Here is a 26,471-nt window from a genome sequence, read left to right as displayed (position 1 = left end):
AGAAGTTAAACTGGAATTCGGACACAAAACCTAAATGTATTTCCATATAATACTCTTGATCTAGATAATAACATCCATACATCCATGAAATGTTTTACTTTAACTTACAGTAAATTCACACAAATCTTTTTGTTTCCTTTCATGAAAATTATCTACTTCCTTCCTCCATAATACCACAAAAGTCTAGATTTTTATCTCCTCCCTTTTTCTCCCTATACTTACAGTCTCAGCAGAGCAGCAAAGAGCAGTCAAAAATTTGATTTCAGCTATGGAGCTGTCTCTTCCCAAACAGAAAAATGGCAAGATGGCACAAAGACTGAATTGAAAGGAATTCTGTGCTGTGAGGACACGTGAATGCCCAGGCAAGATTCTCCACAGCCACAGTCTGTATGCTTACAGCTGCATTTTAGAGTTCAGCTGTGCTACAGAAGAGCAGCAGAGACAGGATCATTGACATCCCTTAGAGTTTTGGGGCTAATCCACCTTCCTGTCAGACCCCCTGAGCCTGGCAGGGCTGGCTGGGAGCTGGGGGCTGGAACCCAAGTGACTCCAGCTTCCCCTCATCACATCCCCAAGACTCAGTTCCAGGTCAGGTGGGAAATTAAAAGGCAAATGTAATTTGGCCAGTAATTAGGCCAGCAGCAGCTGCCTGCTTTTTGGTTATCCAGCCTTCCTTTCCACCTCTTGCTTTCAGCCACCATAAGAGTAGTTTTAAGAGGTGTCTGTTGATGTCCGTTGGATTCTTTCCTCCATTTTCAGAGCATGCAAGTTAGAGCTAACAAAGAAATAGATGTGGCAGCCACGTGAACAGCTATGTCCCAAGCAAAACCATTCCATTCTGCCTCCTCTCCTCATCCATCTCCTTGCTCTTCACAGTCCTGAAGTATTTTTTGACATTTTTGAAAGAGCTACTAGAGTGAGAGATAAGAATACCATGGTGTGGCACTACATTTTATAGGTTTGGACATCCCCGAGAGCATCAGTGCAGCTTTTAGAGGTCCATTTTCCAGCCAGGAGCCAACCTAGCTGGAAAAGATGTGGATGTGATTGCAGGGGTTCTGCACCAATCCTGTTTAAGCAGTGCCAGCCTTTGGTGGTTTGCAAATGCACATAAATCAACTTCTGAGTCTGTAGTCCTAATGCAAAGGATGTTTCCACTGCTCACAGACTATTACAGGAATTTAACTCCTACATTTGCCATGAGAATCGAAGCTTTAAAAAAGTACACATGGAGTAATTGCACATTGAGTGCATGTCCAAGGAAAGTGTTCTGCAAAGTTATTTTGCAGCAAAAATCTGTCTCATAAAGAACAGATGTGAAAAATATTTCAGCAGAAGAAATTTGGTTTCTAATCACAGGTAAATAGATTTGCTTCCAGGAAAGCCTGTCCACACTCAAAAGCCTGCCAAGGAAGTGAAGGACTTCAAGAATGCTAGTAAAGGGAGAAGGAGAGAGGAAAAATAGCTTTTCCAGTTTCCCAGGCAATTCCAGGCTTGAGAAGGAAATTGGTTTAGGTCAAAATATATATGCTATTTCAACAACAAGAAAACCATTGCATATAGCATAGGCAAAATCTAAAATGCTTCATTTAACCTAAAACAACAACAACAACAAAATATTTTACTATACTTTCAGTTTATTTGACTCCTGAACAAAGCATAGTTTCATTTTTTTAGCACGCAGAGCTTTTTTCTTTTCTTAATACACTAAAAATGCTGATTTGAAGCAAAAAGTTCAGAAGTTGGATCATTAAAATGCTGAAAAGAAACATTTTGGCATTTCCCATGAACTGGTTTTGAATTCTCTCTTGTTCCTATATTTTTCATCAGGAGCTATTTATAAGATTTGACCCAAATTCTTTTCTCCCCAGCTAGCTCCTCTTTTTCAGATAATTTATAAGTTGTCCAGTGAAGTAGTGGCCAAGACTGAAAGGCAGCATCAGTTCAGTTAGTTAATGCAAGCAGTAAAAAACCTCTTAAACACCTCAGAAACGGAGAGCATGGAAAGAGAAGACTGTCCCTACCACAGTTATATTATTCAAAAGATTTCCCATTAAGGGCCCCACAGAACAGGTAAATTATGCCTTAAGTATGTAGTTTCTCTTATTTATAACAAATTATCCTGTGTCTGCCTGCAGGGACAGTTTTTATGCCTTGTGCATGTGCTGAAGCCCAACTGTTTGTTATGAAATCATATTATTGCTCCTGCTCTGCCCTCCTGCAGGCCCTGATGCTGGGATTTGGAGCTGTGCATCCTCCCTGACAGCACAGGTAACTAATTCCCACAAATTTCTGTGGGATGAAGCCGCTGCTTCTCATGGGCTGGGTGAGGAGTTGGGAGGGAATGACCATATTTAAATGGCAAAAGACACAGGGGTTTGGGCTAGAAAACCCACAGAGCTTTCTCCTAGTAGATATGACAACTGAACCAGATATCCCAGGATTTTGGTCAGGAGTTGTGCTAGGAGCTGCAGAGTAGCAGCTAAGTTATGTTTCTATCCCTGCTATTTTTCCATCCTCATGCAGTGGTTCTCAATTCATTGCAATTTATTGGAGCCAAACTCTCACCCAGATGCTGACACCAAATAACACTCCAGAAGCCTCCACAAAGACTACTTGTGGGCAGGTGCTAAACTGGCAGAAACAGGGTCTTTTATTTTAGCAAGCAGAAATGTTTGGATATAGTTCAAATTACATAACCACATTTTCTTCCAGCAGAAGAAAGACAGACCTTATTGAAGTGAGAATCAAAACTCCTTATTCCTTACAAATTTACTTAAAAGGGCCAAAAAGTTAAAAAACTAAAACTTTCATAGCTTAAAAAGGAGAATCATAAGAGAACCAGCTATCTCATTTATTTTCTAGGTGTCTCTGAAGAATCTAGTCTGAGGAGCTTTTTTTATCTTCTAAAATTTTTGAGAAGATTGAAGAAAAGAAACTACCTGCAAAGAGGAAAAGCAAATGGACAACTCTTTTAAATCTGCAGTGAAACAAAGGAAAAGTAATCTCAGTTTTTGGTGCGAGTTATGAAAAATCATTGTAATTTTTACTAACTAATTTTTAACCATTAATTACCAATGATTGCTGTCTGCACCAGATTACTGATGGTGGCTTGGAGGTGGCTGTGACAAATAAAACCCCACCCACCTTCCACCGAGATGGTTTTAGAGTCACAGAATGAAGGTGTTGCACTGCCAGTCGAGCAGGTAGAACAAGGGACCACATTTTGCCCTGCTGCAGGAAAATATGCAAGGACCTTGATAGAGCACTGACTGCTGCAAACAGCCACAAATCTCAGGTGTCTAAAACTTGGTCACAAATCAGCCTGGCAGCGGCTCATGAGCAGGCTGGCAGTGACCTCAGCAGTGTTACACACACTCTTATCTGCTAAATTGCTTTGTGGTAACCTCACGTCACGTCCTTGACCACACTTTCACAAATATTTCTCTCTTGCTTTCCTAAGAGCTGACAGTGGGCCTTCTGAACATCAGAAGGATTTTTAAAATTATTATTTATTAAGTACTTTTTTTTTGTATTTGTAGGTGCAGTCCATTCCTCCTTATTGATACACAACTAAAGAGCTAAAGCAACTTTGGGATATGGTATTCATTTATCCTATAAACAGCTACAGCTTTAATTAGCCAATGGCAAACAAAAGAATTTCCTATGTCAGTGCATGAAACGGGACAGTTTCAAAGGATGCTTCAAGAAAGTCTAGTTTTTCAAAAAGGAAGAATTTAAAACCCAATAGAAAACCTCAATATAAACCTTTGTTTGTCTTTTGTACGTAGGTGCTTTACCAAAACTGTAGGAGAGATTTGATTTTTCAAAAACATACTGAATATTCCTGCAAGAAATAAATAGGACATTGCAGGGGGTTAACTAGAAGACCTAAGACTGCAACTGGGGAAAGTATTTTTTCTAAATCTTCATAAAGGAACATCACTCAGATGTGCTTGGAAATCCCTAGGAAAAATCCACTATCCCAATCATAAACTACTGTGGTCTTTTTCAGTCCTTCCTCTCCTTTCTATTGCAAGTCTTTCTCCTCATTTCTCTACAGTTTTCTGGGAGAGAAATAATTGACTGTAACATTTGTCTCTGTTTAGCATTTTTTCCCCTTCTGTTTGCATGTTCTACCCTCTCCTGCCTTTTCTATTTATTCAGCAAACTTTCTGGAGCAGAAATGTTCTCCTGCTCTGTCTCTACTGTGTCCCAAACCACGGTGTCCCATCAATGCTCAGTCTGTTGGCGCAACAATAATAGACTTGATCATTATTATTGGTCCATGCTATTAAAGTTACATCAGTGACATGAATGTGCAAAAACATCAAGCTTCTGGGACAAATATCTGCAAATTCCTTAGCAGATGTCGTATGTGTGTGAGAGGCTGAGGTAAGGAGCTAAACATGTACAAATCTGTTTATAAAATTATGGAAAATGCTCAGAAAGGATGGAATTAGTTGGCACAGCACAAAATTGAGGTATCATGGTGCTGGACACTCACTTCACCTATTCTTGTTTTACATCGGGGGTCATAGTCCATTACCTTTTGCTCCAAGCTCCAAATCAAATTTGATTAGGCACTAATCTGATTCCACATAATGAGAATACTATTTAGGATGCATGCTTTAAATGTGGCTTTTAGTCCACAGTTTGTTAGGTTAATGAATTTAACAATTGAGATGATTTGTACGTTCCATGGATGATTTGGCACAGAAGACATTTGTAAAATGTGCAAAACTGGCTAAAAATTGCATTTCAAGGAACACAAGTGCAATATCAGTCATAAAGTGGGAGAGCAAGTGAGGAGATAGACGACAAGGAGAAAAAGGGATGTGCACTTCCCTTTTCCAGAGTATGTCACAGAAACCATAGTGTTAACTGTCCAAACTTCTGTCCTTTGACATACCACCTCTTACTGATCTGATGATACAAGGATGCTATCCAGTCCAGCATTTATAGAAATAAGCTGGCAAGACTATACTAATATTAGAATTTAGGAGAATATCTCTGGTTGAGTTAGCTTTGGACACATGTACATTCTGTTGAAAAAGCACACCAGAGGATCTTCAACAAAAAAATAATCATTTCAATGAGCACAATGCTAAAAGCAAGGCCTGTTGATTGCTGGATGCTGACCAATGCAACAACTCTGTGTTTTACATGGACATTTAAATGTTTCTATTGCTCTTATCTTCTTCATGGTCTACTTAATACTGACCTTCCAAATGCAGCTACTCGTAATAACCAAAGTAATTTGCCAAAGGTAACAACAGTAACAACTGTGCTTAGGCTTAGCTCCCATATTGCCACAACAATATAACAGAATTAGCATCTGACGGCAGGAAAGATTTCCAGTCCCAGCACAGTGAGATAAATGTTACTAAATGTTAGACTACTGTGAAAGATTCAACCAAACATAATTACCATGATTATAGGCTATAAAAAGTAACATTACAGAAGAGCTCACTTAATACAAAGGAGAGGAGGAACAAAAAATAGATTTCCACCTAGAGGTCCCTTTTACACAATTACAGAACATTTCAGCAGTCGATACAAAAAGCCAGGTGGTTGTACCCAGAGAAGCAGAGAGAATTGGTTTTTCATTAAACCCGTGGTATCTGCTCACTTCCCTCTCTCCACCTGCTTCTACCAGTCTTCTTCTGATGAGGGTCACTTTGATGGGCCATGACCAACTTGTCACCCCACAAAGGCGCCAAGGCTACAAGTTCCACATAAGGAGTTCCACACCATCCACAGGGGCACAAGGAAGGAAAGAGGCTTTGGATGGGTCCAAAGCAAACAGAAACAGTGGGATAGCCACATGAATATAAGCTTTCTGCTATGAACGATATAGAAATATTCCTTCTTTTGGGAGGCATGGAGGTGACTTTCACTGGGGTTTCTGTAATCAGACCAGTGGACTGGTCCCTACATACAACATACCCAACATGTTGTACAGACCAGTCATGAGTGGATCTATACTCAGTTCCACTTTGGATAATATTCATCCCACAGTATGCACATATTGGTCTGTCACTTGAGTGACCATCCCTTTTCCCCCCTCCACAGTGTCATCTGCATTAGGTTTATATTTCCACACTTGACTAACTCATAAATGAATCTGGAGGACCTGGCACAAGTGAATGTTTACCAAAATCTCTCAGAATGCCAGCGATTCTCCTCCTGCTACGTTGCACTGATATTTTCTTTCTCTTTCCAGTGGAAAAGCAAGCACACAAAGGTATTTCCTAGTAGCCAGGCAGCTTGTTAAAAATATTTTAATGACAGAGCCAAAATGTCTTCTTTTTTTTTTTTTTTTGGTCTCATCAGGCATTCTTATCAATTACCTTTTTCCTCACTGAGCTGACTCTGCTTTAGCCAGAATTAAAAGCATGACCCAGAAATTCCTTACAAAGAAAAAAAAAAAGATTGCTAAAATAATTTAAAGTTTAAACTAATGATTCTCTTGAGTAACTTGTACTCAGGTTACTGTATTCTTGTTCTGGGTAAGTTGTTATTTTTCTGCTATGGAGAGACTGTTCTTAGCTAGATCAATAATGTTCTGCCCTGCCATTTTAAAAAACCTGAAGCATGAAAAAAAAGTTTTGAAAAACGTTTTGAGCCCTCTTTTGTGCTTCAGAGACCTCAGATTTGCTTGTGTGCTGTAAGAGCTGTTGTGCTATTCACCGACTGAGTGCAAGCAGTTTGAATTCAGTGGTGATCATTAAAGGAATGCATGCAAAGGACGTGCTATTGTTGAAGGGAGAAGGTTTGGGTAAGAAATTGAATCTATTTTGTGCACCATGAAAGGCAGAGGAGAAGAATGGAGTGGTAACCAGTCCAGCCAGTACATGTGGGTTCATTTGAGCCTCTGCTCTTGACGGAGCCTTGATGGAGTGAGGCACAGAGTGATGTTCTCAGAAGTACTTGCCTGCATCTTTAGCTACCTAAAAATGTAGGGAACCTTAGTCATCAACATCAAAATATCCTATTGTATTTACAGGCACTGAAGGCAGCATTCCTATTAAATCCATGCCAGGTATTGAACAAAAGAGAAAAGCAGAAATGAAACCAGCGTTTACTTTCTTTGCCTACAGTACATTCTCTGAGGGGTATTTACACAGCATGAGGAACGTCCCAAAACCAGCCTCATTAGCGGTCTCCCACCTCCTCTGGCTGCAATTTAAGGGAAGACTTCAGGCATGACAGGCTCTCAAAGTGCTGAGGAACAGGAAGACAGGAGTGGCTCAGTAAGGCACACGAGCAGCCCCGGCGCGATGCGCATCCCCCGGCAGCGCTCCGGGCACCGCGGCTGCGGATCCCCGGGGCCGCCTCCTCCAGAGGGACAGCACAACACTGCCGGGTGTCCCCGTCCCTCTGGAAATAACTGCTCTCCTAGGAGCAGGACATTGCTGTTTTACCCTCTTCCACCTTCAGACCCACCCAGCTTTGCTCTTTGTGTCTGTGCTGAAAATGTAGTTGCGGCAGCTTCCATATCACCTTCCCACTCTTCCTTCCAAACTGGCGAACCACCAGAAACTCTTCCCCCCCCCCCCTAAATTATAGCCAGCAACAGGAAAAGCAGAGAGGTGGCACTGGGAATTGGGCAAAGGACAGTTTTGGAGGGGTCTGGGCTAGCTGAGCCAGCAGAGCCATCTCCCCCTCCTGGGTGTAGGGAACGAGGAGCTAATGAGAATAACCCTGATGAGGTTAGGACGAGGATGGGGGTGTTGTGCTGCAGGCACGACTTGGTTCCCTCTGCTGTTGTCCAGGTGCCAGGTCTGCCCACTCTGCAACCTTTTTTTAAGGCATAATTATTTATCGTTTTGTACCCAGCAAGAAGCACCGGGAGTTGGACTTGGGGGAAATCTTTTATGTGTACAGAAGCATTTGAACTTCAGCTTTGCTCAGGATCACTGTACATAATTTGCCAATCACTAAACATGACTAATGATCAAAAATGATGCAAATGTTTTGTGGTAAAATTGATAAAAATCAATGAAAAAAGTCTTAGTCATTCCAATTATTTCCTAAATTCAGTTCATAGGTGACAAACTAATATTTAAGCATAATGGGAGAGAATGTGCTCTTTATTTAAACAGCAATATAGATATCAATTAAAGAACAAATTAGTTATACCTTTTGACTTATGTGCAAGAAAGAGAATTGCTATAGTATGAAAGAGTTTTTAACTAGTGGGTAGTTTGGTAATTAGGAAGCTGTCAGAGCTTGTTATGTTATCTTGCAGCAGTTGGTATTCAAAATACTTCTTGCCACTCATGATCTGCGTGGGAAGCTGTTAATATGCAGCTAGAGTCTACACGAGTTCAAAGGGTAGAATTTAATTATGATACTGTAAATTCTTAATTTTCAATTACTATGGCACTAGGGATCTGCCCTTGATAAAGGGCAGATAAAAGACATTTTGGCATTTACAAATGTATGAATAAATAGGAAGGCAAAGACAAATTTGCAGTATTGTTACATTTGCAAGTTCTCCAATTGCTTTTTAAATTTATTTTTACTGTATTAGATTGCAAAACAGTTTTCCCGTGTCAACAGTTACAATGCATCATTTGCAGATATTATCTCACTCCAGGCAGCAGTTTCAAGGCCAGCAGAAATAATACTTTGATCTGCAGTGTACTGTAAGCCCACGCACAGCTGATGGTCACAAGAGTTATGTACAGCAAATAACTGTACATACAGCAAATACAGTCTATTCTAGGAAAAACCCTTGCTTAGAATCAAACACCCAGCTACCTTGCAGGTCTCCTTTATTGTTGAAATTCACAGGACCAACTTGGCCAGTGTTATGCAAATATTTGGGAGGAAGCTTTTCCAGTTTTATCACAGTTCACCAGTGACCTCACCACCAAACACAGCAGCACAGAAACAATCCGGCTCTGCCAGCAGCCAAGTTCCACCCACAGGCTATGGACCATGTTGGCAATGATGGATCACAGTATCCCACTTCCAAGCTGATGCTCCATTACTAACTGCAGTTAAGTCTATAGACAGCCCCAGCACACGTGAACACTTTTGTATCAAAGATCATAAGTTCATTAGAAGGGGTACAAGGGAACATCCTGAAGTCAACATTAACGAGGAGCGCAGAAAATCAGAGGAAGAAAGGTTGCCTAGGTAAAATAATCACATTTAAAATGCAAGAAACTTTTGCCCCAGAGCAGCACTTCAGCCCTGTTTAAGGGGGACAACACTAAGCACTGGCCCCACTAGCCTCTCACACAGGAGAGCATCATTCTTGATCTGCCCTGCACATATCACCCAGAACTGACCTTCCAGGTCTGCTGCAGGGCTTCACTCCTGATATTCTTGCAGTTCTGCATACCAGAGATGACAGCTCCACAGCTCTCAGTAAAGCTGAGCAAGATCAAACTCATGGAAAACTCTGTGCTCCACTCTGAAGCTTCAGTGGTTTTATTTTATGATGATTTTATGCCATGTTTCAAAAATTGTTATCTAGGGGACTGCAGCAAAACTCATGTTTGTGGGTGTTTCCCACCAAACCTACAAAACAAGAATGAATGCTCCAAGACCAACTATCTAAAGAAACCTTTTATTCAAGCTGAATAAATAGCTGTAATTGAGTCCCATGTAGCAGACTGTCACTGGTGGGGGAAGGGCTAAACAGCCATAACCAAAAGTTTGCATAATGTGAGACACTGCAGTGGGAAACTGTGCTATTAAAGTATTTTTTTTCTGAAGTATTTTTAAAACATTTATAATTTCTATAAAAACACCAGGTGGTACCTTTGAAGTTATTTAGCATGAAAGTCCAATAAAAAGCTCCTTAGGTTTTAACAGCGTGATACAATAGCTCACACAGTATGTATAGTTAGCCAGCTCGTATTCAGTAGGTAGGGAACAAAAGCACAATACTTAGTGCTCTCTGTCAAATCAAGAAAATGTAATTTCACCACTTATGGTGATTTACATGCATAGCAAGTTGGCCCAAAATGCAGGTCCTTTTTCCAAGAATGGAGAGGAAGCACAAAAGGTCAGAAACATCATCACAAGCACTTAATACAAAGCAGTTTCGTTAGGTTTCCACAGTTACGTGATGCTCAAGGAAATCCCAGCTGAAGCATGTCCTTCAAGTAACACACATGTAGCACTATCCTAATTTGCTCAGTTATTCAGCAGTGGAGATCATGTCAGCTTGCTAATTAGGCAATTAGCATCTGAGACATCAACACAAAGAAGTAGGAAAACAACCTATTTCCAAGGTGTAGGTGCACAGAAATAATTTCTTTGGGGATTCCAATTTCCAATTCTGAGCTCTGACTAGTCCCTTGTCTAGTTTTTTTTTTTCAGAACAAAAAATAAAACAAGGCAAAACCTCTAGTTTCAGGTACCACTGTATAATCTCACTCCAAGTCAGTGGGAGTCTACAGATACAGCCATGGGCAGATTTCATCTCTGTGCCTGTGATTAGTGATTGAGGAGGTGAGAAAACAAAGACAAGAAAAATAGGAACAGAACTCATTTGATGTAGGATTGCTGCTTTTTCATGCTCTAGGCCACTGTGTACCATGGCTGTAATTTTGGCATGGACCAGTTTTGAAAAGGCACACAATAAATAGGAATCATGATTACATCAGCACCCATGGTGCACGCAAATGTACATCTCAATATTTGTTCTAAGATTTGTTCTGTTACAACAGCAACAAAATCTCAGCCCTTTTCCCCCTAATATAAGTTCTGATGTCTGCATGTGGTGCAAGACCTGCACTTTCCAGAGCAAAGGGAGGGGATGTACTGTGACATTTTGGGTGACAACTGTTGTTGGCCAGTTGAAAACTCTCTTAGCACATGGGGAAGAATGGCATCCTACCAATGCAGACTATACAAATCAAGGCCCTGGCAAACCTGTTTCACAGCTGGTGACATCACAACATTATTCTGATTGTTTTGATTTGTCCAGTGCACAAACCCCAAATATATTGGGTAGGGCTGGAGGGGAGCACTTGCTTTCTCCACTCTGGTAGTCAGTTTTTTCCAAGCTGACTCCCACAAAAACAACTTAAAAGTGTTGCAATGAGGTCTGTCAATAGCCTGAAGTGTTCATAGATTATTTGGTAGACTCCAACACTAATCCAGACAAGCATCATGAATTGGCTGAGGAGAAACCCAATGGCTGTCAATAAACAACTGAGCCATTACCATCCACTCCTTCAGCTTGATTAACGGGGAGGGCTCAAGTGAGAGTATAATGGCAGTTTCTTTTTGATATGGAAGTTACTATCATATTTGTACTCGTTGTAAAAGAAAATAAAAATCACAGAATCAATTTCTAAGCTTACAAAACTCTGCTTTGTGATCCCAGGGGAACAAAGCTTGAATCTGCTCCCAGATCAGAGCAGATAAAGCAGCTTTGGTCATTCTCAGCCATCAAACGCCTGCCCTGGTGCCTGTGTCACATGAAACAGCTGTTTGCAAACTCCTACCACTGGATAGATGGGCTGAGAGCTCTTTGCTCAAGTGCAGGTTGAAATTGCTCAGAGCAAACTGTCCTTGGTCTGTCTCAGGACCTTCCTGCTGGAGGATGGCAGGAGTCTGAGCAGGAGGCTTCACAGCTCACCCCTGGCAATAACCTGCCAAGTTAAGGCACATGTACCCCAGGCAGTAACCTACAAGTGAGCAAGTGCAGCCTATCCACCTAAGGTACACAGAGAGAACTCGTGTCAAACCGCAGGGAATCTGCCAGAACTGCTCTTCTAAGGTTTGTGCTTTTGTGCTGACTCAGTCACTAGGAAAAAGCCAAGTAATGACTCTGAGTGTGTTCAAAGAACAAGACAGGAGTTTTTATTTTTTATTCCCAATGCTGCACCCCTACTTCGTTTTAGAGGTAACAGCTGAGGATCTAAGTGCATTATACTGTAAATACACCAAAATGGAAATGTTCCTCTGTAATGGAATAGTTCATCACCTAGGCCAGCTTCTCCATTGATTTACATTCCACGTAGCCTCAGGAGCACTGCAAGGGCTGTAAATCAGTGAAGAATAGCATCCTTTGAGTCTAAATCTCCCCAGCCATTGAGAAGTCATGTTAATATGTAGCTAGAGCTGTGGTCTACACGAGGGACTGTCACTGGGAGCAGCTCCAATCAATGGCATTGAAAGGGAGCGCTGTGGTTAACGCCTGCATCGATCACGCTGAAGAGTGATAAACAATTACAACCATCAGCTCAGGATCACTGCCTGGCACTCTGCATGAAAGATTTCCATGTCTTTAAGGCTGTGTTTTTTAGAGTTGGCTATATTGTTGTTCAAACTACCCAGTTTTATAAGCCCGTTTTTCTCCTTTCTGTAAATGATGAAGCACTAGGATCTGGAGGACAAATATCCTTTAAACCAGTAAGTTGAAGATGCACTTGGAAAAATGACTGTAAAAGCATGCCTTGCCAAGTGGCAAATGTTTTTCTTCTCAGTATCTTTGACATCTTTGAGCTGGATGCCAGGTTAATTTTTTCTTTAATGAGTACAGCAGTAGGATGGACAGTACTGTGAGCTCATGCCCGGGACACGCCTGGTGACAAATGAATAAAAACACAACTCCAGGGACTCAGGAAACTCCATCCAGACATAATTTCACAAAATCAGGATTGGAGGTGAAACCAGCTCATTTCCCATGGATATGCTTGATACACAACTTTGCCAGAATACAACACATTTCTAAGTTTTACTAAGAGAAATAAATACAATTCCAAGTATCTAAAAAACTTGTGCCACTAAAAACATGTGCTTCATTTTCTCACAGACACACTTTCCATGCTAATTTACACCCCTGGGCAACTAGGAATTTCCACATCCCACCAAAAGGCAGACAAAATCCACTTCAGAGTAGAGATGGAAAAATCAGTGTTGATTTGTGCCAATGTAGGCTTTATACTGACACATGTGAAGAGAAGAGAAAGGAATTTTCTCCCACTCTTTCCTTTATTTTTTGCATTTCACATGGATAGCTCTGAAATTTGGCTTTCCAAGACCCTATGAAACACTCCACCAATATCTCAGCTGATTAACAGGATTGTTATAGGGTCCCGCTCGTTCTGATTCCCTGTGCTGGTGTTCAGCTGTGCACACAGGATGTAGCTTTCAGACACTGCAGTTATGAGATGTTTTCCATTTCACCTTTTGAGAAGGAACAACTGGAGAAAAATGGCATCCTCCCATTAATGGGGGAAAAAAACCCAAAAAATACACAAAACCGAACACTAAAAAAATCCCTAAAATTAGCAGCTAGAAGAGCAAACCAAATGAAGGGACCAGCAGAAGTGCTTAGGGTAATAAATCTAGAAATAAAAAGGGGTACACCTGCCCCAAGAACAGCTGTTCCACTACCAGCAGCCATTTATGGTGTGTTCAAAACCTGTCCCTGGTTTAGTTTCACTCACAAACTTATCCTGTAAAACACTTTGTACTAAATTCACAAAATCTCTTCCCTTTCTGAGCCAAGCATGGGGCAGCTGAGAGCCTTTTCGTTATTTAATGAATGAAATTAACTAAGAGCACACCTGAATTTTCCTTCTGACCACATCTCCAACCAGGCTAAAAGGAAGAAGACTCTGCTCTGAAATGTCTGTCTGTTACTTTAGTGATGTTTGTGGGGTCCCCTGAGCAAAACCATACCTGTAATCATTTTCCTGAGGGGTTTAAAAGCAGGTACTCCTCCATCAGTAATTATTCATATGTGATTCATGGGAGCTACTGCTGCCATGGTAGGGGTGGGAGAGAGACTTTGGATTTTCAAAATGTGAGATCTCCTCCTTCCATAGTTATAATGGCTCTGCTGACTGAATAAATAGGCACTGGGCCTCTCAGGCTCCTGCATTTAGAAGTGGCCATGTAATGTGTCTATTTGCCCATTGTGGGGTAAGCACTGTGTGGGAGCCTTGTGCACAAATCTTATTTAATAACTTGTGGGATGCACAGAAAAAGCCTGTGCACCTCTTGAAATAAACTAGCGTGAACATTTATTTACCATTTTCATTTTCTCTGTCAATCAGCTTTGGGGAAAGGAAAAAAAAAAAGTAAATTGTTGGTATTCATAATGCCTCAGTACAGGAACACTGAGTTATGGGGTTGTTGTCTCCAGCATGTTTCCATGCATTCTTTGATAAGGCTTATCCATTTACACAGCATTAAGGGTCTATTACATATGAATCAAATGCAAATGTTGGCAAAAAAAGGTCCAAAATTCCTCTATACTGCAGTGTTAGACACCAACAAACAGAAGCACTAACCCAAACAAAACCAACATCTGGGCCATTTTGGAAGACAGGCTGATTTTCATAAACCCATTAAAACAACTACCAGTTAGGCATAAAATAGAAAATCCAAGATGAATTTTCTAAGGAAAGGAGAGTCTCCATTCTCGTGGCTGACTGATGTTGTGTTTTGAAGTGCTTTAAAAATAAAGCTCTGCACCACTCTCCCTCACCCCCATTTTAAAATACTGCTTTCCAAGGCAATCAGGAATATCTCCTGGAAGAGCCAAATCAAACTACACCTTGTCCTTGAGAATATCAGCTGAGGAATGATTTTTTGCAAGCTCCACTCTAAGGCATACATTGATCTGATGACCGCTTTGAAATCTTTAGATACAGTTGAAAAATGGGGTTTTTTTTTCATAATGCCAGCATACCTGTCTCCATGAAAGCCCACAGGGCCATTCTTTTGGCCAAAACTAGAAATAAACTATGGATAATCTTTTACTATTTCATTTTGCTATTCCCACTTCTCATGCAAGTTTGGGGGATTGCTCCTGATTTCTTTTTCCTTCCTTGCTGTAAGCTAACACATAAGTTTAAGAGATGTCAGTAACTAGGCTTATTGAATTTTTCAAGTTGCTGGATTTTTAGTGACTTTTTTTAAAAGGACAAAAAAAATTTTCTTCAGTTTTCTTATCCCAGGACAACTGACAGTATTTTCTTCATGCTTCAGTGTGGGCACATGCTAGTTCAAAACTGCACATAGAAGAGACAAAATGGAATGTATTGCCTAATAAAACTTATTTTCATTTACAAGATAAAGAAGGGTGGAATAGTTATGAAAAGAAAGTAAAAATACTTTAGGGGTCGAACATGGAAACTTCATGTTTTCCAGTCACTGGTAAGAACCCAGGCTGCTGTGAGCACCCCACTTGCCACTTCCATAGAGTTTATATCCTGTAACTGAGAACTTCTCCATAGCTCCTACATGGCTCCCAGCAGCTTCCACTGGCTTGGAATTCTGTAGCTGTAGAAATCTAACAAGGCATTAAAAATAATAATTCACTGCTGGGAAATCAGTGGGATGCCAGCAAGAAGACAAGATAAAATAACTCCTACATATGTAGAAAATTCCCAGGGAATGGAAAACTTCAGTGCTCAGCCCCTCCATCAAAGCTTGCTGAAGTCAATTAGAAGACTTCACTTCAGCTGAGGTCTGTACCTTAGCATGTGGGGAAGGCTCAAAGAAAATGGCTAAGTTGGCTAAAACCTGCTTTTTCTCTCATTCCCCAGCACTTTTGTAGTTCAGGTACAAAAATCAAAGAGATCTATGCTAAGAAAACTAAAAATACAGGCCAGGAGAAGGTGTTTCTTCACTCTTGCACCTCTCAGGCAGATTCCACAGGACTTTAGCAGTGAAATCCAGGAGGATGTATCTGGAATCCATACAGCATTGAGCAGTTGAGGTAAAAGAATATCTATGGCACAATTTCTCTTAAATACATCTCACATCTGTCAAAGCCCACTGCAATCAATACTTTTATGACTGTAACTGCAAGTTGCTGAAGAAACACAGCAGCTATCTTTTAAACTGATATCAGCAAGATATAATGGGATATCGGAATTAACGTTAGCTCAGTCAAGCATGACAGCTCGGTGTAATGACTAAGTGTCAGCTACTTTGAAAGTTTACATCTCTTTTAATTACCACAATTACCCAGCTGACTGGTTTTCAGCTCATACAGCTCCTGGAGGCTCTGAATGAGCAGCAAACTGCAAGGCACAGAAATGTCAGCAAAGTTTTGCACGGCATTGTAAGGATCAGATGTTGATCCTTATCAAACTGCTGTCCCCTGCTAAGAAGCACACTACAGAACACGCTACCACTGCTTGGGATGGGGAGATAGAGCCTGTTCTTGTTCCCTCACTCAATAGAACAGCTTTTCTAGGGGGTGGCAGTTATGGAAACTCAGTAGATCAAGGAGATTCTGTAGTGGAAGGCCTTCTTGAATCCCACCAAGTACAGGGTGGCTGAAAAACTGCTTGTTTTATTTCTAATTAAGGCTTCCCTCTTTTGTCTCCAAGCTATTACCGCTCTACAAACCAAATCCTGTGGGTTACACACTGGGCATAAGAACTGGTTTTCCCCTGTGTGCATGGCCAGGTTGGAAACACAAACCTGACTTTTAATGAGTCCTGTTTCCAGCTAAACCACCTTTCACTTTGTCACCTCAGAACTCCCAAAAGGGAGCAGCAGGTAAGCACACACCTGCACAAAAGCCCTTTAATTGTCAGTCCTATACCAGGCCTGGATAAGGCAAAGGGGACCACTGGGACTCTCCAAGTGCTGACTCCAGGGAGGACAAAGGAATCTTCTGACTGGAGAATGCTGAATTAGACCTTTTCTGAGAGATGGCATTTTGCAAGAGTTCAGTCAGGGAGGGGCATCTCTTCACCACCTCTGCTGTCCATTAATGTAGTTTTGCACTCCTACCCTTCACCCCCCACATTCTGTGGACTGCATAAGTGGTGTGCTACCCCTTAATACATTTTTAAGCAAGGATTTCAAGAGATATGAGGAGATGTTTTCATAATGAGGGTAATTACCATTGCATTTTAATGTGCTGCAATACAGAGTCATGGTCCAGCAGCTTTACTTTAGAACAAGAGTTAAAATAGAGAGCTTTAGATCTATCACAAAATACATCTGTAACTAACCTTTCCTGCCTCATGCCAGGATTTTCTCCTACTAAACACTAATAAGGTGTGCTCTGGCCTGCCTGCCACAAGTGGATGAGGGTCCTCTAATGAGTCTGTAATTACCAAAAAAAAAAAAAAAAAAAAACCACAAAAAAAAAAAAAAAGAAAAGGAAATAGCTACCTAGTCACTTTGGCCTCATTTTATAAATAATACCATCTAATAATTCTAATTGTGACAGAACATTGCCTCCTAGAGATTGATATCACTACACTACAAAAAAAAAAAAAAATCAAATCAGAGTGCAACAAAGGACAGGGGAGCTCAGAGAAAAAATAAGATTAGCCATAGATAGGGCCAGCTATCAGAACCATAATAGTGTTATAAATCCCATTCCTTTCAATATATCTGACATAGTATGCACAGTTAGAAAATAGCAGTAAAATACCACATACAGGTTCATTATTTTCCTTGCCACACACTGCTTCTTGGATAGTTTTGTGAGAAGTCAAGGAAAGGGGAAGAGGTTGTTTTAGGGATGGTGAAGGAGCATTCACTCATGTCTTTTTCAATGAGAAAAGTGCTTATTTTGGACATGCACAGGAAGGCTCTCGCAGGAGAGATGAAGCCACTGACAGAAGCCCTCAGGTACTACTGGCAGCTGTTCCAAAGCCTGTGAACTCAGCCAAGCCCTGAAAATCCTTCTCCAGCCTGCCAAGGCCCAGAGAAGGCAGCTGAGCCTTGTTAGCAGAGCATCCAGGCAGAATAGGTAAACTCCAGTTGTCCCAAAAAGCCATTTCAGAGCACTCTGCAGGCCTGCTCAGCCGGCTGGTAACGGGAGGGAGATGGGCAGCCTGGGCTTGCGGGGCAGGGGCCAAGGTAGCCAGGCTGATCACGCACAGGATGCTCTCTGGGGCTCTGTGAGGGGCAGACAGGCAAAGGAGGCTCGGGATGGGAATGCTGTGAAAGCAGCCCTGCAAACAAAGCCCAGCCTGAGCAGAGCTCTCCCTGCAGCACCCAGGCCCTGGGAGAGCTGGGTCTGAGCCTGCCAGCCATCCTGCCCATGTCACAGAGCCGCCTGCTCAGGTCTGTGCTTCTGCTGAAAAGAAGCTTTTGTGCATAAGTGAAGGGAGTCTGGAGCAGAGCTTCCAGGAGTGAGATGCAACTCTGCTAGCAAAGCCTGGGAAAAGTCCCAATGGGAAGCAGTTTAACAGCTGGCATCAGAGCTGCTGGGGGCAGCAAATGGAGCAAATGAGAGAAAGCACCACAAGGTGTAAATTGTGAGGCCTGGGGTCAGTTGGAGGAGAATGGGTAAGAAATCTCCTTTATTCCAGCTCTCACCTATTGTGATTTCCCCTGCAGGAGAAAAAAAGAAAAAGAGATTTCCAAATGGAGAAGCCATCAGTGCAAGCTGAATTTTATGTTGGTACAAAATGACTCTCTTATTAACCTTTCATCTGAGAATCGCCATCAGGCTCTTCCTGCACAGTATCACATCTCTCCCAAACAAGAAGGTCTCTTCTTTTATAAAAATCACACTGTTGTTGTTCCGTGGCATTTTCCAAAGCACGAACCTGGCAGCCTCCTTTGTTTCCCACAGGAGTCCCAACCTCACCTCAATCAATCACTTTCCTAAGAAAACTTTCCTATTCCTCCATGTCTGAAGCCAGCTGGAGCTGGCTGCTGTGAGGAAGGCGCAAGAAACCTGTAAAAAGGGGCCTTACAACTAGGAAATGTTAAGTATTATTAATGCATTAGAGAGCCAACACAGTAGCTGTTGTTGCTGTCAAATGCTTTAGTAATACACTAATCTCACCATCCACATAATTCTGAGTGACTCCCCAGAGAAACCAGGATTACTGCATTGGCCATATAAAGGTAAATGTTGCTTTTCCCATTATGATTCTACCCACAACTTCCAGCACTGCCTGATTAAAATAACTTGGCCCTGACTTTCACAGTATTTCGAAGGTGACAACATTTTTAGACATGACATCCTTCTCCAACAGAGAGTGCAGTTACAGGAGCTTTTTAATGGCTTTTGCAAAGCAATAACTCTGCAACTTGAAGAAAAAAACCAACAAAAGACAACCTAAATATGAAAAGCTGCTTTTATTAATATCCTCTTTTTCATTAATATTTGTGTTTTAGAGCTGAAAATTATTCTGTGAATATCCATGGTAGAGAACTGGGTACTGTGGCACTGAAAGCTTATTTTCCTAATGATTTGTTTTACAGAAAGTAGCCTTCATTTATTTTATTTAAGATTATTAAAAAGAAAAAGAGAAACAAGGACCACTTTGATGTGTGATTTTTTCCCCATGTTCAGGTGTGAGATATCTCTGGCAAGGATAATCTGTCAGTGTTTAGAGACAGAATAATCTCCATCAGAAACCTGGATGTTTCTTCTTGAATATGTTGGGGAATTCTATCAAGAGACCTGAGAGCCCTATCCAAAAGCAGATTTCTGGAGATCAGAAAGAGATGTTTGCTTGGAAGTTTCCCTGCTCCCAAAGCTGCTCTTTGTGCAGCCTGTGCAGGGACCCTCCCGAGCAGAGCCACCATGGCTGACAAAGCTCCCCAGTGGCCTCCTGCACCTTCCTCAGTGCTCTGCTATGATTATATTTTGTTAAACTACATCAAAGATTTGAAGCTCCTCACAAGTCATAAAAACATAAACAAAGTCACAATAAAAGTACTCACCAGCTATCTCAGAAATGGTGGACATCAAGCTCAAGGACTTATTTTTCTTTGTAACTGTGAAACTTTCTTCTTCAGTAGCCTGGGAGTATAATTTACAAAAGATTTCTGATTCAATTCCCTTTGACTCCAGGTTTGTCCTTGACTCTTCCAGCAAGAAGATTTTCTTCCCATAATTTTAAAATTTCAAATCACCAGCCCTGCTTCCAGAGCTGCTCAAGTGCAACCCTTCTTTTGGCCAGAATCCTTCACAGGTGTGTTTAAGTGTCTCAAATGTCAGCAAATGAGCTGCAAAGGGGCATCCTATTACCCATTTCACTTAAGGACAACAAATTCTCTCTCTCTCTCTCTTTCTTTTTTTTTTTTTTTTTTAATCTAATGTGGAATTTGCAGATATCAACTTTATTTAGAACTGCCCTGTGGCTAATTTTTATAAGCATTTGTTCAATAAATGCATCTTCCCAAAGTCCTAAGATTATTATTTGTCTCCTCAACGCTGCAGCTCAAGTATTTTTTTGACAGAAATATTTACAGCTGAACTTAAGCTTTTGACAGAAATCTTCCAAGAATATCAGCACATCAAGGATCTCCATTTGAATTAAGTGAAGCTACCACTTTTTTCTCCTCTGCTTCTATTGAAAAGATTCCTTTAGAATATCCTAAGGAAACTTTTGCAGTATCATGACTAAATTTTTATACAATTTGTAACTACTGAATTGTAATGAAGTCTTGGGAGAGCAGTACCCACTCACATAAATTAGGCTGTTGGGGACCAGCAGATATTGCTGAGAGGAGACAGAGGTCCTGGTGAAGCAGGATTGTATTTAAAGGGCCACAGTTTCTTCCCACTCACCGCAACCCCTAACAGAGCACAACTGGATGGGAGATGGTCTTGGCTGAGAACAATGTGTGTAATGGGTAGAAATCTCCATTTTCACAGCTCCCAGCCAGCTGGGAGTCCATGAGGCCACAGAGGAACTGGGGGCAACTTGGAGCCGCCCCCTCAGATGCTGTGGTTGAAGTCAGGGCAGGAGCAGATGGGTTTGTGTGGCTGAGACACAAACCCAATGGGTTCCCTGGTGCCCCTCCTCTGCACTGAGCAGATCTTGAACCTAGGCCAATATACACTGAGCTCAGAAGGGTGCTTGAAGTGCCTTCATTAGGGAGAAGCTTTACAAAAGCTGCTCTTGTACAAAATAACTCGTTTACTAGCATAGAGTATAGAAACAATTCAACTGCTTTCTACATTTCCACATCCAGCACACTCTGTAGAGCGAAGGAGCTCCCTTATAGCTTCTTAAGAAAGAATAACAATGGAAATTATTTAAAAAGAGCCTGAGACACCAAAAATCCAGCAATTAAAAGCACCTAATATCATATTCATGCTTTCATGTATCAGATGCTCCCAAACTGTTCTTGCTGCATGCCTGCATTCATTACAATATGTAAAACTGGGAGTGATAGTCACGGTCTGAAGTCAAATTATCCCACATCAAAAATCAGTCTCTGCTCTTCTACCTCAATCTTGTCACGCTGCTGTGGCTCCAAACTTGGCCACTTCCCTTAATATAATCCTTATCTTTAATGCTTCCCTCCCTTCACCCTCCCTGCACTTAAAAATTGCTTTGTACTGCAAAATGCAGCAAAGGATTTTTCGGAAGAAGGGGAAAACCTCCCTGTGGTAATCTCTCCTCATATCCAACTGCCAATTTAGAAACTCAAGGTGTCAAAACCCTCCCAAGTGGCATTTTCCTTCCATATGTTTTTAAATGTTCCCTCCCCAGAGGTGACCCTTCTGCGATGCCACATCCCTGGCAGGAGCACTCCACCTCCAAATCCATCTGCTGGGACCTGACACTTTAATTAGCGGGGGGTGAGGGGACAGGCACCCACCCTGCTGGTGGGGAGTGAGGCCAAAGTCTGTGCTCAGGACTGACCCAGCACCCTCCTCATCTCAGCTGCTGCAAACAGAAACCACCAGGATTTCCCTCATACGCTTTGGGAATGCCAAGTGGCAGAAAAAGAAATAATCCAAGCTAATTACTGAAAGAGTGGGATCAGTAAATGAGTCACAGCAACAGAAATCTCAGCAAATGCTTGTCCTCTCACCACATTAAAACCTGCTCTTTCTCTTGGGAAAAATCAAAATAATTTCCCTTCCTTGCATATTAATAAAAATCACGTCAGAAACACCAGCACAGGCTTAGAGAAATGTGACTAAATTTTAGATATATGGCTTCTTTGAAAAGCTATTCAAACATGCTAAATAATCTTTAATCAATGGAATGCTTTGCACTTGATTTTTTGCATAAAGTGTTTTAAGATAAGAGAGGCTTTTAAAGAAACTTTCAGGTTCATTCCCGTCCTATGATACCTCTTAAAAGTTCAGAGCCATGGCTATGAATTCAAGTGCTGCATTACTGAGAAACTTACATCAGCTGGAAAATCAAAATATTATCACATGGGCATAAGGACATTATCTGGAAATGAAAACCAAGTAAAAATTTTGAACACGTACAATAAATATTAGGGAAGGATATTATTGTAAATGAACTGGAGAGTTAAATAGCACTGTCACAGTGGAGAGAAACATACTTATTTTTATTCCAAGAAAGAATAGGTGGAATTTCTAGGCAGTGGGTAGGCTGAGATCCTTCCCATTGCATTTGATGACAGACTGCAAGAGGTGCAAACTAAGATAAACAAAATTATTACTTTGAAAAGTAGCAGGTTTCCTGCCTTGAGAGTTAAAAGATCCAAATCTCTCAGTGATCATTTTTCTGTGGAAATTCTAGGAAGTTTAACTGTGGTATTGTGCCTTTCCCTGCACATGTAGGGAATCTGCATCTCTGAAATCAAGACATGGTTTCAGTGCCAAAATTAAGTCAGGTGAGGTTTATCAATGTGCAGGTGTCTGCTCCTGGAGGAAAGATGGGCTGTGCAGCTTTGGGGATAATTTTGGCCTCTTGCAGAAGATGCATTCTTTATGCCCTTTGCTCCGGCCTTCAAATGACTCCAGAGCTTCCTCTCATGGTGGAAAGGAACTGGCATTTCTTGAAGGTGGTTCGGCCCATCAGAGATCAGGCTCCTACTTGGGACATTCAAACTGGCTGTTTACATTTCTGCAAGGTAGTTTCTTACCCCTGAGTTATTCCACTGCCTTAACAGGATGTGCTGACCACTGTCAAAAACCCAGGAGTTTTCACCAAGGGCAGGTAGTGCCCAAAGAAGTGTTTTGATACACTTACAGCTGCAGAAGCAATGAGCAAATAATGAAAGAGGCCTCGTATAATTACACAGATCACATCAAGAGGCTCTGTCTTTTATCAGGCTGACTAATTATTCCACAATACATGACAAATTTCTACTCAGATGAAAAAAAGTAAAGTTTTTCAGTAGAACTGTAGCAAGCCATTAAACCCTGCAGTCTGTGATGGTTTGCAATGTGTCTAACACACAATACCAAGGGTATTGCAGGTCTCACTTCATGTCACTTCAAGTCATTATTTTTTTTTATTGATGCATTACATTCTTGGGTTTGGGACAGCAGAATTTGCAGGGAGGTCTCTGAGGTGCAGGTCTGGGTAAAAGAGAGCATCAGGTCATGAGATATTTATCAAGTGATAATGGGAACGACCGAAAAAGAGATGAGGTGGGGACAAAGGCTTCTCCAGCTGGGAAGTTATCGAACACTTGGAGCCCAGAACAGAGAGCTCAGTGGCAGCTGGCTGCCCTGACTCCCTGAAAAATTAATCACTGCAGATAAATGCATGAAAAGACAGCACCTCAATCTGTTTTCGCTGAAGCTGGTGGCTAAATTCCCATGTCTTGCTCTTATCCACCCTCCAGTTTGTGCCACAAGGCCCAGATGTGCTCACAGCAGTCCTGTTGTTGTGACAGAATAACACCAGTGGATTTGTGAGTGCTGCCTGTGGGGAAAATCCACAGGACCTCGTCCCACCACTGCTCTCCTCTTGCTCCTTCTACACTGTGCAGAATGAGCTCCCAGTTTTTGAGCCTTTGCAGTGTCAAAATCCCAGGTTTGGCCACTCACAGGAAACTCACCTTGAGGAATTCACTTCTGTTCCTCTGGATACAAAATCTGATTTATGGTATATCCACTGAAGGTGATGGAGCTGTTGCACAAAGAGCTTTACCATCAGCATTTCCTGGTATTAGCAGATACATTTGGAGCCCTGAGACTCTTCTAACACTGGAGCAACATTTCTCACTAATCTGCCACTATTTTCAGTGGGCATTTTTAAAAACAAGAATTTCCCACACACAGCACAAGAGTACTCCATGATTTCAGAGTACTTGAGCAAGCACCAGAGTCGACCTTGCAAATACGCCGTGGTCTAGAAAGAATCATTCTATGAATATTTTAATTGATAAAACCATATTGTAGAAATGTTCATAGAAAATTAACACAAGTGGAGCACAGAATAGCCAAAGGAAATTAATTTACAAGTGTGATGGCATAAAAATTCCCAGGAGACACTCAGCAATTGAACTAACCCTAGTTATGTGAGCTCTTTCTGTGCTTTCAACATCAGCATTGCACTTGGAAGGAAAATTCCTCTACCTGCAGCGGAGCACCAGATGCATAAAAGGCTGATAATGAAGCCCAGTTAGAAATCTTTCTATGCTGCCCTGCACTTGCAGCATAAATACCAAACCCGTGGGAAATGGCAGCAAGTTCCCACTCAAGGATGAGTTCACATCAGAAAGTACCTGCTGTAAGCACCTTCACAGTCTAAATAGGACAATGCCACTTGTGTTGTGAAAAAGAACATTTAACAGTGTGCAGCTATGTAATTATGGGCTGCCAGCAGCTGATACAACTCTGTGCTGGCATAACTACTGTGCAGACTTCACATTTACTGAGCCAGCTTTTTGATATAAGAAAATTGGTTGTAAAGACAACACCTGACAGAAGCATGGGCATCCCTGGGGAGCAGCTCTGGGGAAAAGCAGGGTGGGATGCTACAACTGATAAGGTTGTGTTGAAGGTTTTCCTGCCCCTTGCCCTGAGCTCTCCACAGCCCCTCACTCCCCTCTCTCCCAGCCCCATCATGTCAAAGACAGGTAGGTTTTCTGGATGTGCAGCCACCCTGGGAAGGGAGCTGCCTTACAGCAGCAACGAGCTCTTTTTGGAGGCACAAGTTTTGTGGAGACCTTTTCCCATGCAAGAGTATTGTTAAGGAGGTGAATATTGGTTTTGTTCTAATAGGAGTAAAATGGGTTGAATTAAGTTGGAAAATAGCCAATATAGTGAATTATCAGGTAAAAATCTGAGTTCAGGAGGGACAATTGTACATGTAGCAGCATTTTGTGAAGTCACGGAGGCTTTGCCACTGGCTCAGCTAGCCAGGGTTCCCCTCTGTGCATACACAAGACCATAAACATTTCATAAATGATTGCAATCAAATCCAAATAAATATATTTAATAGACCAATCTTCACGAGATTGATTCTGAAGAAGCTCTGTAAAATGATACGTGCCTGTACATATAAAACAGGGTGAAAAAAGGACCCTTTTCTTTTACGTTTTAAATTACTGAATACTCCAGACTGGTTCCTTTGATTTTAATCTAAAAGGCTGAATTTTCAGATTGCCTAAAGATAAATGAATATTTGTCATCTGTCCCACTAACATTTTTCTAAGATATTGCTTCTCCTTTTGGCAAACCTGCTAAGATTTCCTTCTCGTTTTTATCTTCTGTTGTAAAACTGAATTTGTTTTGAATGACAAATAATTCATTACAGAACTCATTTTTTTAACTTTTCTTGCCTGAGACATCTTTTTGATGGTTTCAGGGCATTGTTCTAGCCAAAGTATCAAATCCACTCTTTTATTTATTCCACTGTGCAGTTTTGTGTTTTGCTCTGGCAAGCTTCCAGCTGAATTAATTTGACATTCACTGATCAATCAAACTGTCTCATTACTACCTTCTGCCCGCCTTGTCATCATGGTCCACTGTTGACAGGAGTAAGGAATGAACATCCACAGGGTCACCTTCAGAAAATCTTTTATTTAATTGTTGCAGACCTACTGCCAAGCCCTGAGGTTATCTGCAATGCTCCTGTGTGTCTCTCTTTTCCTCTTTACAAGTGTAGTGAATAATTTTACGTGGGCTCATGCCGTTCACAGATGGAGCCACTCCAGCAGAGTTATTTAAGCAGTGGCCTCAGTAATTACCCTGAGTGCTTGCATGAGGAGGGTTGTTTTTTCTCAAAAGCCATGTGAATGACAGGCCAAGTAGACCATTCAGAGAAAAGGGTTCAGGAGTCTTGAGAAAGACTGACAAAACTCTCACTATGGCATTGTTTTTATTCATTATGCAAGAAAGCCGCTTGCCTTGTTTCCTCGTTGTATAGTACATTATTCCAATTAATTACTATTCATTATTTGTATTTTTATTTATGAATGCCAAGCGACATGCCCAAGACACTAGCATGGCTTACTAGAACAGGTACTCCACCAGAGGATCTGCAATTTCTGTTTTCATTTGTCTGAACTGGCACCTGTAGCATTGTTATGAACTTCTTGGAAAATTAAAACCTATGTGTCTTCTGCAGGAATTAGAGTATTTTGGAAGGTGCAATCTGCTTTTTTTTTTTTTTTCCCTTTCTGAATGGGTTTCAATTTCCCATGTTTAAACACTCTATGATATTTTTTCATGGAGATATTTTGTTTCACATTTTACATGGATCACCCCTGCATTCCTACACAATGCTGGAAAGAGAATTGAAGTCATTATATTCTCCTGAGACCATAATTGCATAGGTTTGGTTTTCTTTAGTTACACATATTTATGGATTCTTTTG

At 41.3% G+C, this 26,471-nt stretch overlaps 1 protein-coding gene and 1 long non-coding RNA gene across 4 annotated transcripts in view; one reads left to right on the top strand and one right to left on the bottom strand.

The window, feature by feature from the left end:
- Positions 1-26,471, bottom strand: part of TAFA1 (TAFA chemokine like family member 1) — a 209,465-nt gene that overhangs the window by 74,781 nt on the left and 108,213 nt on the right. The window contains exon 1 of one of the 3 annotated variants that reach the window (XM_068202249.1): positions 19,645-19,877. The exons of the other annotated variants lie outside the window; for them this stretch is intronic. Coding sequence (XP_068058350.1) covers positions 19,645-19,669 — 25 coding nt within the window. The 5' untranslated portion in view covers positions 19,670-19,877. Of the gene's footprint in view, positions 1-19,644; positions 19,878-26,471 lie in introns of those variants that run through there. 3 annotated transcript variants of the gene reach the window in all.
- LOC137480849 (uncharacterized) lies at positions 17,997-19,659 on the top strand. Its single transcript, XR_011003130.1, has 2 exons — positions 17,997-18,819; positions 19,271-19,659. It is a non-coding gene; the product is annotated as an uncharacterized lncRNA (long non-coding RNA).

The sequence above is a fragment of the Anomalospiza imberbis genome, chromosome 11 (genome assembly GCF_031753505.1).
Source record: "Anomalospiza imberbis isolate Cuckoo-Finch-1a 21T00152 chromosome 11, ASM3175350v1, whole genome shotgun sequence".
Lineage (NCBI taxonomy): Eukaryota > Metazoa > Chordata > Aves > Passeriformes > Viduidae > Anomalospiza > Anomalospiza imberbis.
The sequence above is the reverse complement of the archived record's forward strand: the minus strand, read 5'-3'. Positions and strand labels throughout refer to the sequence as shown.